Raw genomic sequence first — 11,051 nt, 5'->3', positions numbered from 1 at the left:
GCGGCGGCGGCGGGCCCTCCCCTCCGCTAGGGGTCGCTGGCAGCGGCGCACCGGCGGAAGTAGCGGGTCCCGGTCGGTGGGGTTAGGGAGGGACTTCCGGTCCCCGCTCCGCCGCGGCCCCGCTCCCGCCGGGTCCCCCCGCCCCGCACCGGCCTCATGGCGCTGGAGCAGCCCCAGGCAGAGGGCCCCGCAGCCACCCCCGCACCGCCGCGACTCTGCGAGCCCGGCCCCGCCGGCAGGTAGGTAGGATCGGTGGATCGGGGCCTGCGGCGGCACCGGGAGCGGGAGCGGCGGGTGATGGAGCGGTTTGTCTCACGCAGCGGCACCGCTCTCTCCGCCCCCGGCAGCCCCAGCGAGGCGGTGCCCGCCGGCCCTGGAGGAGAGGAGGAGCCCGGCCCGGCCCCGGCGCTGCCCGGCGGTGAGGGGGAGCCCGGGCCCGGGGGCTCGGAGGAGGAGGAGGAGGAGGAAGGGGAGGCCGGCGGGCAGAACGGAGGCGCGGCCGAGGAGCCCGAGGCGGAGGCGATCCCCGCCAGGCCCTCGCAGAACATCGCGGTGCAGGTGGGTGCCCGATCCCAGCCGGGGCTGCTGAGGTCCTGGGGGTGTCGGGGGGGAACGGGAGGGGGTGCGGGTTCCCGTGGTGCGGGGGGGTGCGGGACCGACTGCCCCCGTGTGTCGTCCCCCCCCCTGCAGACCGACTTCAAGACAGCTGACACGGTGGTGAACACGGACCAGGACATCGAGAAGAACCTGGTGGGTGCAGGAGCCCTGAGCTCAGCTCTGCCCTGGGGAAGGGGCTGGAGGGGGGGGATGTGCCCAGCCCTGAACTCCCCTTTTCCCCTCCCCGTGTCAGGACAAGATGATGTCTGAGAGGGCTCTGCTGAAGGAGAGGTACCAGGAGGTGCTGGACAAGCAGAGGCAGGTGGAGAACCAGCTCCAGGTGCAGCTGAAGCAGCTCCAGCAGCGCAGGGAGGAGGAGATGAAGAACCACCAGGTACCTGGGCACGTCCTTGGTGTGTCCCCTGCCCCGTGAAGGACCCTTTCCCTGGGTGTGACACTTTGGCAGCATTCAGGATGAGCCCCTGCCCACATCGGGGTCCTGAGCAGCTCAGAACCCATCCCTGACATCCTGTCCCCGTGGTCACTGCTCTGCTCTTGTCTGGATCTGCTCAAAGGGTTTTGATGATGCCTGGAATCTCATAATCTCCCCTCAGTTGATCTACAATAACAATGGCTTTGGGAACAAAGAGCTCCCTGGCTGTGCATGGTCCCTGTTTCACCCCAGGAGATCCTCAAAGCCATCCAGGACGTCACGATCAAGAGAGAGGAGACAAAGAAGAAGATGGAGAAAGAGAAGAAGGAGTTCCTGCAGAAGGAGCAGGACCTGAAAGCAGAGATTGAGAAGCTCTGTGAGAAAGGCAGAAGGTCAGGACCTGGGGAAGAGAGGATTTAATTTTTTGTGGAGGGGAGAAGGGAGCCTGGGGGCAGGGTCCTGACACAGCACAGTGCCCAGGGGGTGGACGCTGCTGTCAAGCCTTTGAGGAGCCCCTCAGGCACCAGGCTGGGGTGTGGGAAGGTGGCACTGTCACTGACCCCCCTGCCCTGTGCCCCCCGTGCAGGTTGCTGAAGGAGCAGGAGGAGAAGGAGAACAAGATTGCATCTCTGATCGCTGAGCAGTCTGATGAGAAGTGAGGCTCTGCTCCTGGGAAGGCTCCTCGGGGTGGGGGGGACCCCAAAGCCTCTGGTGGGGTGGGATGGGGTGGGGAGGGTGCTCTGCCAGTGCTGCCCCAGGGTTTATCTCCTCTCCCAGCAGGCTGGTGTCCCTCTGGATTAAATCCTCTTTGATCCAGGTCACAAGCAGGCTCCTAGATCCTTGTGACACGAAGGTCCCATCAGATTAGGCTTCGTGCTCACTGCCTGTGCTTAGAGCTGCCCCCTCTGATGGAATGCCAGATTCCCAGGTGGAGGCAAAGCTGCTCTCTGTGTCCCTCCCTGCTCCCAGGCTCGGGGGCTGCTGAGCCTTTGGGGTTCCAGAGTGAGGTTGGGGGGGAAAGAAGGGGTCTGGGGTCTGTCAGCTCTGCTGTCCCACACCTTGTGGTGCCTGAGCCTCAGCAGGAGTGCCCCGTGTCTGTGACAGGCAGCTCTGGGAGATGGAGCTGGATAAGCTGAAGAACCAACACAATGAGATCAACAGGAACATCCTGGAGGAGACAGAGAGGGCCTGGAAAGCAGAGGTGAGGGGGGCAGGGGCTGAGCTGCAGCCTCCTGGGGTCCCTGAGGGTTTGGGAAGGGGGGTGTGGAGCTGAGGGTGGGTCAGGAGGAGGGGCACACAGGGAAGGTGGGACAGGGACACAGCTTCTGCCTCACCTGGAGCCCCCCCCCAGATCCTCTCCCTGGAGAGCCGCAAGGAGCTGCTGGTGCTGAAGCTGGAGGAAGCAGAGAAGGAAGCAGAGCTGCACCTCACCTACCTCAAGTGAGTCTGGGTGCTCTCAGACGTGGCAGGGGGGCTCTGTGACCACAGCTCCTCTTCCTCTCCTTACACTGAAGCGTTCCAAGCTTCCCCAGGGATTCCCTGCTGGAATGTGGTGGTGGTGGCACCGTGTGCTCTGCTCTGGGGGGGTTCCCTCTCCTGGGGTGTCAGCTGCTCCCATGGTGCTGCCAGCCAGAGCATGGCTGCAAGTGGGAAAGTGCAGCTGTGCTTGCAGGTCTGCACCACCCACACTGGAGACCATGAGGCCAAAGCAGGAGTGGGAGATGAGGCTCAACAGGATACGGATGACCAAGGAGAACGTCCGAGTGAGTCCCTTGCTGCTTTGTTCCAACCCCTCTGCATCCTCTGACTCCTTTTTCATCCTGTGGAAACAAACTCTGCCCACTTCAGGCCCTGCAGCTATTTCAGTGCTGAGAAGGGGAACTTTCTCCCAGGCTTTGATGAACACCTCTTTCTTTCCTCTCTGCCAGGATCAGTTCAACGACCACATTCAGATGGTGAGGAACGGGACGAAGCTGAGCAGCCTCCCACAGATCCCAACCCCAACACTGCCCCCTCCACCCTCAGAAGTGAGTTCCTCCTCTCCAGCTCCCTGCAGCAGCTTTGGGAGGGGCTGTGGGCTGGGTGGGATTGCTTCCCTGGAGTCCCTGCCTGTCCCGGGGAGGAGGGGAAGGGGCTCCTTCCCGTGCCAGCAGGAGGGCAGCCAGCTGTGCTGATTCTAACCATCCTCCTCCTCCTCTCCCCGTTTCTCTTCCTCAGACAGATTTCATGCTGACAGCCTTCCAGCCCAACCCCTCCCTCACTCCCAGGCTCCCCTTCCCCATCGGCCCTGTCCCTGTCCCCATGGTCATGCCCAGTGCTGACCCCCGGGCCCTCTCCTTCCCCCTCCTCAATCCCACCATCTCCCGGCCTGCCCAGCCCTCCCCACCACTCCCGGCCTCCCAGGGGAGGAGCAGCCCGGGTGTAGCCTCTCTCCTCGGCTCCCACATCCCCCCTGCTGCTTCCATCCCTCCTCCACCCGGCCTGGGAGGAGGAGGAGGGGGAGGAGGAGGGGGAGGAGGTGGAGGAGGAGTCGCTCCCGAGTTCCAGAGGCTGCAGCCAGCGGATAAACTGGAGAAGCTGCTGGAGAAGCTGCTGACTCGGTTTCCACAGTGCAACAAGTGGGTGCCCTGCCCCTGGGGGGGAAGGATTGGGGATGGGATGGGGGCTGAGGTGAGGGGGGGAAGCCCCTGTGTGTGTTTGGGGGGGTCTGGGAGCTCTCAGCAGCTGCTGTCCCTCCCCCTGCCCAGGGCCCAGCTCACCAACATCCTGCAGCAGATCAAGAACGCCCGGAGGACCATGGCAGGGCTGACCATGGAGGAGCTGAACCAGCTGGTGGCAGCCAAGCTGGCTGAGCAGCAGGAACGGGCAGGAGCACAGGTGGGAGAGAGCTTGACCCTGGGGGGACAGGGGACAACTGGGGGTGTCCTTCCCCCCACGGGGCTGGGCTGACTGATTCCCCCCCCTGTGCCTCCCTGCAGCCTCTCAGCCGGATCCGGGCTCCCCTCTTCTCAGCTCCACTGCCTCAGATCAGCACCCCCATGTTCCTGCCCCCTGCCCAGGTGGCTTATCACAGCACGGCTTCACACGTAAGGCTCAGAGCACTCCCCCAGCCCCAGGGAAAGCTGCCTGGGGAGGGAGCACCTGGAGAAACAGCCCAAAGGCTGAGCCCGTGAAGCTGGGACCTCTCAGAGGAGGGGAGCACGAGGGGCAGAGGGAGGAGTTGGGCAATCCATGGATGAGCAGCTGGAAGGTGGAGCAGAGCTGGAGTGTCTGACTCCTCTTCCTGTCGCCTTTCTGTCCCCTCACCCCAGAGCCCTGCTGCCTGTAAGCTGTGTCTCATGTGCCAGCAGCTGGTGCAGCCCAGTGACCTCCACCCCATGGCCTGCTCCCACGTGCTGCACAAGGAGGTGAGTGTGGTTTCCCCAGCTGCTCCCAGCTCCCTGGGAATGCTTCCTCATCCTGGGGCCCTGCTGTGCAGGGAGCTTGCCAGGGGAAGGGTGTGATCAAGAAATAACTCAGCAGCCTCCACCATCCCCCCTTTCCTTACCAGGCCACCCCGAGGAGCCACTTGGGGGTGGCTTTAAGGCCAGGCTGCCCTTATTCCAGCCCCTGGTTGTGCTGGCAGCTCCTGAGTCCTTCTCTCTTTTCCAGTGCATCAAATTCTGGGCACAGACCAACACGAATGACACTTGTCCCTTTTGTCCAAGTCTCAAATGACAGCTACTGGAACAAAGTGGTCCCACCCGAGGAGTTGCTGTGAATAGACAGGATCAGTTCTGAGATTTCTACAGTTCTATATTTATACGACCATGTATACACATGTACATTTTTATTATATAGGCAATGTGTGTATAGAAAGTCTGTATACATACCAGTTCATAAATAAAGTGTGTATATTATGCCGGGACTCGCTGCTGCTCCTGGTTTTTCACCTCGCAGCCTCGCTGGTGGCCTTTGGGGGGAGCCCTGGGACGCGGCGGCTGCCGGTACCGCCTCTTCCAGCCCGGTTCCGACAGCTCCGGGCTCCCCCAGCTCCCCGCAGCCCCTGGCAGGACAGCCCCCACCCCTTGCCCAGGTGCCACCATGTCACCTGCACACCCCCCCCTTAGCAACTGGCAGATGCAGTGGGTTTTGTGGGTTTTTTAGGTTTTTTTTTTAATGTAATAATAATTTACCGTGTTAACATTCATTGTTCTTACATAGACATAAGGTTACAAGAGTACTGGAGGCTACAGCCAGAGCCTGGGCCCGGAGCTCCCTGCTGGGCCCGGGATCACCAACCTGCTGCAGGTCCTGCTTTCCCCTCTCCTCCACTCGCTCCTGAATCCGGGCTGAGGCACCAACCCCCTTCTCTCCGTGGATCTTGGTGGGATGAGGAGGTGCTCAGCACCACTTAATCCTTAGAATTTTGTTGGGTTGGTTTGCTATTTCCAGTTAGCAACAATAATCTGGGCACGGGGCTGTGGGGAGCAAGCAGCACGAGCCCCCCACCCCTCCATCCGTCTGGGTGTGGGTTAAGGCAGTGGTCCCACAACAGCATCCTGGGGGTCCTGGGGCAGGCACAAGGAGGTCTGCGTGGCCCTCTGGCAGAGTGGGTGCGTGCAGGGTTGGAGTAGGGCAGCAGAGCAGGGCACTACTCGCAGTAGTAGTGAGGTGGGAAGGTCTGGGGGGGCTGTTGTGGGGCTGCCTGGCCGAGGCTGCGGGTTGGATCCTCCCTCGTGGCGTTGCCAAAGAAATGTTCCCCAAATAACTCAGGGTTTGGGTAAGGAGCCCTGTGCCTGGGGATGGCTGCAGCACTGCCCTGCTCCTGTGTCACTGTCACCTCTTCTGACACCAGCCCAGAACACCTCGGATCCACAAAGTCCTTACAAACCCAGCACCTCCTGACCTCGGGTTGTGGCCGAGGCGCTGGCCGTGAGCAGAGGGCTACAAATATTTAAAAAAACCCAGAAAAACCCCAAAACAAAACGGGACCAAACCCCCTAATGTTGGGTTTGGAACAGTGGCTTTCAGCGCTAGAATTAAAAATATAGATATATGTATATATTGTACAGGTGAGGGGGGGATCACTGCCCTCCCCCAGGCAGGGGCTGGGACCTGTGGGGTCAGGGTCTGACTGCACGGCCAGGACTGGCAGCACAAACCAGAATCACAAAATAAATACAACCACGGCTTTAAAAAAAAAGAAGAAATGCTGCTGCAGTCCCCACCACCCATCCCCCAAGTTGTTGGGGGGGGGGGGTCTCTGGCCCTGGGGCAAGGACAGACAGATTGGGGTGAGCAGAGGGGGCTGTGGGGGGCAGGGAAGGAGCCGGTCCAGCCCGGCCCCAGCTCCCCTATGGCTTTCCAACGGGGGGTGGGTGCAGGGGACACCGGTGGCAGGAGGGACACAGCTTGAGGTGGGGAAAACACCATGGGAAATGTTAGAACCAGCTGGGTGGGAGGGAAAGATCTGCCCTGGGCTGGCTCCAAAAAGCTGGGGACAGGAGGCTTGGGAGGGGTGACCCCAGGGAGAGCCTGGGCTGGGGGCTGCAGGGGGGCAGGGGTAAAAGGGGACAGACAGGGGATGGCTCATGAGTGGCTGGAGCTCAGGACAACCCCTCCCATCCCCCTGCCAGTGCAGAGGAGCTGCCCCCAGCCCTGGGACAGGGTCACCCCCACTCCCCAGCTGCCACCTTCTTTCTGTAGGTCCCACGGCTGCTCCCAGCCCTCTCGGGCACCCCACGTCCCCCTGGAGCAGAGGGTCTGAGCTGCCCACGCTGTCGCCCCCCAGGAAGGACCCCCAGGACCCACCTGTCCCGGCCCTGCGGCTGCCCCCGCCCTCACTTCAGCAGGGAGATGTCGTCAGCGAAGTCATCGTGGTCGCGGCGCAGGCAGTGGAAGCAGCGCCACTGGAACACCATGAGGCAGAGGGGCAGCATGAAGAGGGCGCAGATGGCGGCCATGACGTAGGCGATGGTCATCAGGGTGGACTCGTCCGTCTGGGGGATGTTGTAGCCGCAGTCCTCCATGTTGGGGTGCAGGTAGGGCCCCTCCACCGCCGCCGTACGGAACTCGTCGTGCACTGTGGGCGGGAGGAGGCAGAGTTCTGGCTGCCCTGTGCCCACCTCTCCCACCCCCAGCCTCCCCCTGCCCCCAGCCCTCACCATGGCAGGCACTGACAGCAAAGCCGATCCGCTTGCGGGCGCGGTCGAAGACGACGTAGAAGCCCTCCATGATGACAGCGCCCATGACGGTGCCGGTGGAGGACTGGGAGATGGCAAACTTGTAGCAGTCGTCCTGAGAGGTGGCCACGTCCTCCACGGGGCGCAGATATTGCTGCAGGAAGAGAGGAGGAGTCAGGAACAGAGGGAACAGGGAGCTGTGGATGCCCAGCACCGTCCTGACTGTGCCACCGGTGCCAGGTGGTTCTCCAGCTCAGCACCAGGCAGGGACCAGCACTGACCTGGGGCAGGATGGTGATCCGGAAGGACTGGTTGGTGGCCTCCCCCATCAGGTAGAGGGACAGGACAGGGAAGATGTGCCAGGGGGTGGTGCCGACCTGCCAGCAAACCAGCTGCTCCCCCAGCCAGAAGCCATCTGGGAATTTCTCCGTCTGCCAGAGGCAAGGGGGTGGTGAGGGGACCATGCCAGGCAGCCAGGCTGCCCACAGCCCTGGGGAGGGGTTCCACTGACCGAAGAAGCCGTTTTGATGGATTTCACCGCGGCCTCAAACACCTTCTTTGGCAGCCTGAGGTTGGTGGTCCCACTGTCCACGATACTCTTGTCATAGTTGTACTGAGGACAGAAGAGGAGGAGTGACCCCAGCCCCGCTGTCCTCCCAGCCCCTGCAGAGGGCAGGTCACCTGCTGTCCCCTCACCTCTTTGCAGTCCATGTTGAGGTCCTGCCCGTTGATTTCCAGCTTGACGATGATGACCTCGTAGTACCACTCCTTGCGGATGGGTGTGTACCAGATGTCACCCACGTACAGCGAGCGGTCGATGCCACCTATGATCTGCAGCAGAAGCAGAAAGGCGCTGCCACCTCTGAACTGGGGGGTCAGGTCCCCGTGGCAGCCCCCCCAAACCCTCCCGTGACCTCAGGGTGCTCACCATGCTGCCCCCCACGGCTGCCAGGGCCTCTGTCTCGTTGGGTGAGAAGCCTGCCCCGCAAAGCTGGAGGGAGAAGATGTTGGGCACCCTGGTCTGCTTCACCAGAGAGTCAAAGAAGGGCTCCAGGCTGTCGTCAGGCTGGGGGGAGGAGAAAGCAGAGGCAGGACAGGGCCATGTCAGCATTGTCCCTTCTCCGGGCTCTGTGCCATGCCCCAGGGACCCAGGCTCTGTGCGCAGGTGGAGCAGAGCTCAAGGTCACCAGCAGAGCTGTGAGTGAGGAAGGGGAGAGGTGATCCCATGGGACAGGGCTCACCCGGGCGATCTCAGCGTAGGCCAGCCCCAGGATCCCCTCCCAGTTGGAGCCATTGATGAAGAACTTGTCTGACTCGGTGATGGCGGCGATGTTGGCTCTGACGGTGACGTTGGGGCCGTGGGGGATGGTGACGAGGTCGGTGCCCAGCTCCCCCTCCCACTTGCCCTGGGTGTAGGGCACGTACACACCTTTCCGCAGGTCACGGTAGGTGCTGGACCTGCAGGGGCACCACAGAGGCAGAGTCAGAGCCTGGGACACCGTCACGCAGGGACAGCGTGGCCTCTGCCTGTCCCCTGCACACTCACAGCTGCCGCTGGTAGTATCTCCTGAGGAAGGGGTGAGGTGCAGCTCCCACAGCGAAGTTGCTGCTCCCTGTGTCCACCAGAATGTTCAGCTGGAGAAAGAAGAGAGGCAGGGAGGCTCACGAGGGCAGCAGGGCTCTGTTGTGCCTGGCTGAGCGTGTTAGGGCACGGGGGGAGCAGCAGCCAGAGCAGTGCCCGGGCTCCCCTGGCCAGGAACTGAATTTGCTGGTGGGAAGGATGGGTGGGACAGGGGGTGGTTGGGGCTGGGGCTGCTGCTTGGCTCTGCTCCTGGCTCACGTCTGCCTGCACCCAGGATTATCGGCTCACTGGCAGCGCCTGGCAACCATCCCACCACATCCTGCCCTCAGGTGAACCCTGCCAGGAACTGGGGGAAACGGGGGGCTCCCCAGGCTGCAGGGACAGCACCAACCCCCCAGCCAGGAGCACCCCCCAGCAGCCCTTCACCTCTGGAGTCAGAGGAGGAGGATAAAGCTGTGTCTGCCCAACCTTCCCCTGGCAACCCAGCACCTGGGCCCTCCCCAGGGGGGTTCTGCAGGGTCTGCTCCACACAGCTGAGCCCCAGGGCTCCCGGGAGAAAGCTCTGCGGGGCTGATGCTGCCTGTGCAAGCAGCAGTGGGACACAGGCAGGCTCCATCCTCCCTCCCACGGGGGATTTCTGTGGAGAGGAGCCACGTCCCTGGGACTCCCCCCTCATGCACACCCCCATGGATGAACCCTCTGCCTGGCACGGCCGCAGCCACGCTCTTCCATACAAATCTTTTAATTCCATTACAAGGCCCGGAGGGATTGTGCTGGGGCACGCACACCCGGCACCACGTTCCTGCTTGGAAGGAATCCAGGGCTGGGAGATGCTGCCCAAAAAGGGGGTGACTGGCTCAGAAACCCCCCCAGCACTCCAGGTGACTTGCAGGGAGAGGATCTGCCAGCTGTGACACGTGGCAAAAGATGATGAAATCACATTTAAAACTAGATTTAATTTTTTTTTTTTTAAGGCATAATCTCATCCCTTTTTCGCAGAGAGTGGATCCCAGTCACATGGGGACAACACGGCAGGGCTCCCACGGCTGGGGTGGAGGTGAGACTCCTCTGGCTCACATCTCCATCACTTCCATCCCTCCAGAGCCGTGCCAGGCACCCAGGATGGAGCCAGCGAGGAGGGAACGGAGCCACCCTGCCCCACGGGGGCGTTTGGGAGCTGCTGCAGCCTCCGTGGCGTGTGCGTGGGAGCCCGGCCCTGCGCTGACCCTCGAGCTCAGAGCCCTGTGGGCTGATGATGGTGCAAGATGTGGATGCATGAGCGTTCCAAACCCTTGGAAAAGGCGCCCGGAGCAGCAGCACCGCGATGGGGGAAGGAACCGAGAGCGGCCATGTGCTTCCTTCACACCCCCCCACCCGGGGCAGCGCCCACCCCCTGCTCGCCCCCTCCAGCATCCTTGGGCTCGGGTGGGATGGATGCAGCCCGGCCCAGCCCACAGCAGCCCCTCTGTCCCCTCTGTCCCCTCCAGAGGCTGCCAGCAGGCAGCTCCCATCGAATGCAACCCCGAAAGCAGCCCCCGCCGGGGAAGGGGACCCTTCCCCAGCCGTACAACAGACGGGTTGTACAAGACCCCCAGAGCCGATGCCGGTCCTGCTGAAGGGTGAGCAGCGCTCTCCCGAACCCCCCACATCCCCAAACCCCCTCCCCTCGGGAAGCCCCCGCCCGGACCGGGAGCGCAGCCCTTGCCCGAGGGGTCCCCCCGCCCCCCCTTACCTTCTGCGGGGGGCTGCCCACCGTCATCTCCACGTAGTAGCCCTGCCCGGACTTGCCCCGCAGGTTGTCGATCATCTCTACGAAGCTGCCGCCCCGCTCGGCCTCCTCCGGTGCCCGGCGAGCGCGGGGAGCGGGCGGCAGGGCCGAGCCCCCCCGCAGGGGCAGGCGGATGCGCGGCGGGGCCGGGTGGGCGCGCAGGGAGGCCGCCCCCAGCCACAGCAGCAGCCAGGGCCAGGCGGCAGCCATCGCGGGGGAACCTCCTCCTCCTCCTCTTCCCCGGGAGGACGCTGCCTAACGCGCCCGCAGCGCCCCGCGCCTCGGCCGGGCGGCCGCGCCGGGGCCGAGCGGGGCGGCGGGCATGGCGGCGAGGCGCTCCCCGCCCCGGAAAGCCCGCCCGCCGGCGGAAGCGCTTGCGGCCGCGCTACAGCGTGGTCCGGTTCGGCCCGCCGCAGACACCCCTCCCCGGCCCCCAACCCCGGCTTCGGGCCGGCCCGGGGGGGGGAAGAGGTGGGGGGCAACGGGCCGGGTCAGGCCGATGCGTCG

General features: G+C 63.4%; 2 protein-coding genes across 2 annotated transcripts; one reads left to right on the top strand and one right to left on the bottom strand.

Moving 5' to 3' along the window:
* Positions 1-146: 146 nt before the first annotated feature.
* RNF214 (ring finger protein 214) lies at positions 147-4,932 on the top strand. Its single transcript, XM_030464915.1, has 15 exons — positions 147-239; positions 321-558; positions 691-750; positions 851-991; positions 1,283-1,422; positions 1,617-1,685; positions 2,135-2,231; positions 2,382-2,470; positions 2,703-2,793; positions 2,959-3,057; positions 3,248-3,648; positions 3,778-3,907; positions 4,009-4,116; positions 4,342-4,437; positions 4,682-4,932. The coding sequence occupies exons 1-15, from the start codon at positions 157-159 to the stop codon at positions 4,745-4,747; spliced, it is 1,908 nt and encodes a 635-aa protein (XP_030320775.1). The 5' UTR covers positions 147-156; the 3' UTR covers positions 4,748-4,932.
* Positions 4,933-5,154: 222 nt separating this feature from the next.
* On the bottom strand, positions 5,155-10,839 carry BACE1 (beta-secretase 1). The gene is made up of 9 exons (XM_030464685.1): positions 10,509-10,839; positions 8,741-8,829; positions 8,436-8,652; positions 8,123-8,260; positions 7,891-8,025; positions 7,706-7,807; positions 7,476-7,625; positions 7,177-7,348; positions 5,155-7,094 (listed from the first exon to the last, which is right to left on the bottom strand). The coding sequence occupies exons 1-9, from the start codon at positions 10,752-10,754 to the stop codon at positions 6,853-6,855; spliced, it is 1,491 nt and encodes a 496-aa protein (XP_030320545.1). The 5' UTR covers positions 10,755-10,839; the 3' UTR covers positions 5,155-6,852.
* Positions 10,840-11,051: the final 212 nt, after the last annotated feature.

Source organism: Calypte anna, chromosome 24 (assembly GCF_003957555.1).
Source record: "Calypte anna isolate BGI_N300 chromosome 24, bCalAnn1_v1.p, whole genome shotgun sequence".
NCBI classification, from domain to species: Eukaryota; Metazoa; Chordata; class Aves; order Apodiformes; family Trochilidae; genus Calypte; species Calypte anna.
This window is presented reverse-complemented; position numbering and strand designations above follow the sequence as displayed.

Excerpts from the sequence above, each read along its gene's own strand:
- BACE1 (XM_030464685.1), bottom strand. The coding sequence starts at position 10,754 with ATGGCTGCCGCCTGGCCCTGGCTGCTGCTGTGGCTGGGGGCGGCCTCC. Across the intron at positions 8,653-8,740 it reads AGATACTACCAGCGGCAGCT|GTCCAGCACCTACCGTGACC; the intron begins GTGAGTGTGCAG and ends GTGCCCCTGCAG. Across the intron at positions 7,808-7,890 it reads TCAACATGGACTGCAAAGAG|TACAACTATGACAAGAGTAT; the intron begins GTGAGGGGACAG and ends TTCTGTCCTCAG.
- RNF214 (XM_030464915.1), top strand. The coding sequence starts at position 157 with ATGGCGCTGGAGCAGCCCCAGGCAGAGGGCCCCGCAGCCACCCCCGCA. Across the intron at positions 992-1,282 it reads AGGAGATGAAGAACCACCAG|GAGATCCTCAAAGCCATCCA; the intron begins GTACCTGGGCAC and ends GTTTCACCCCAG. Across the intron at positions 3,908-4,008 it reads AGGAACGGGCAGGAGCACAG|CCTCTCAGCCGGATCCGGGC; the intron begins GTGGGAGAGAGC and ends GCCTCCCTGCAG.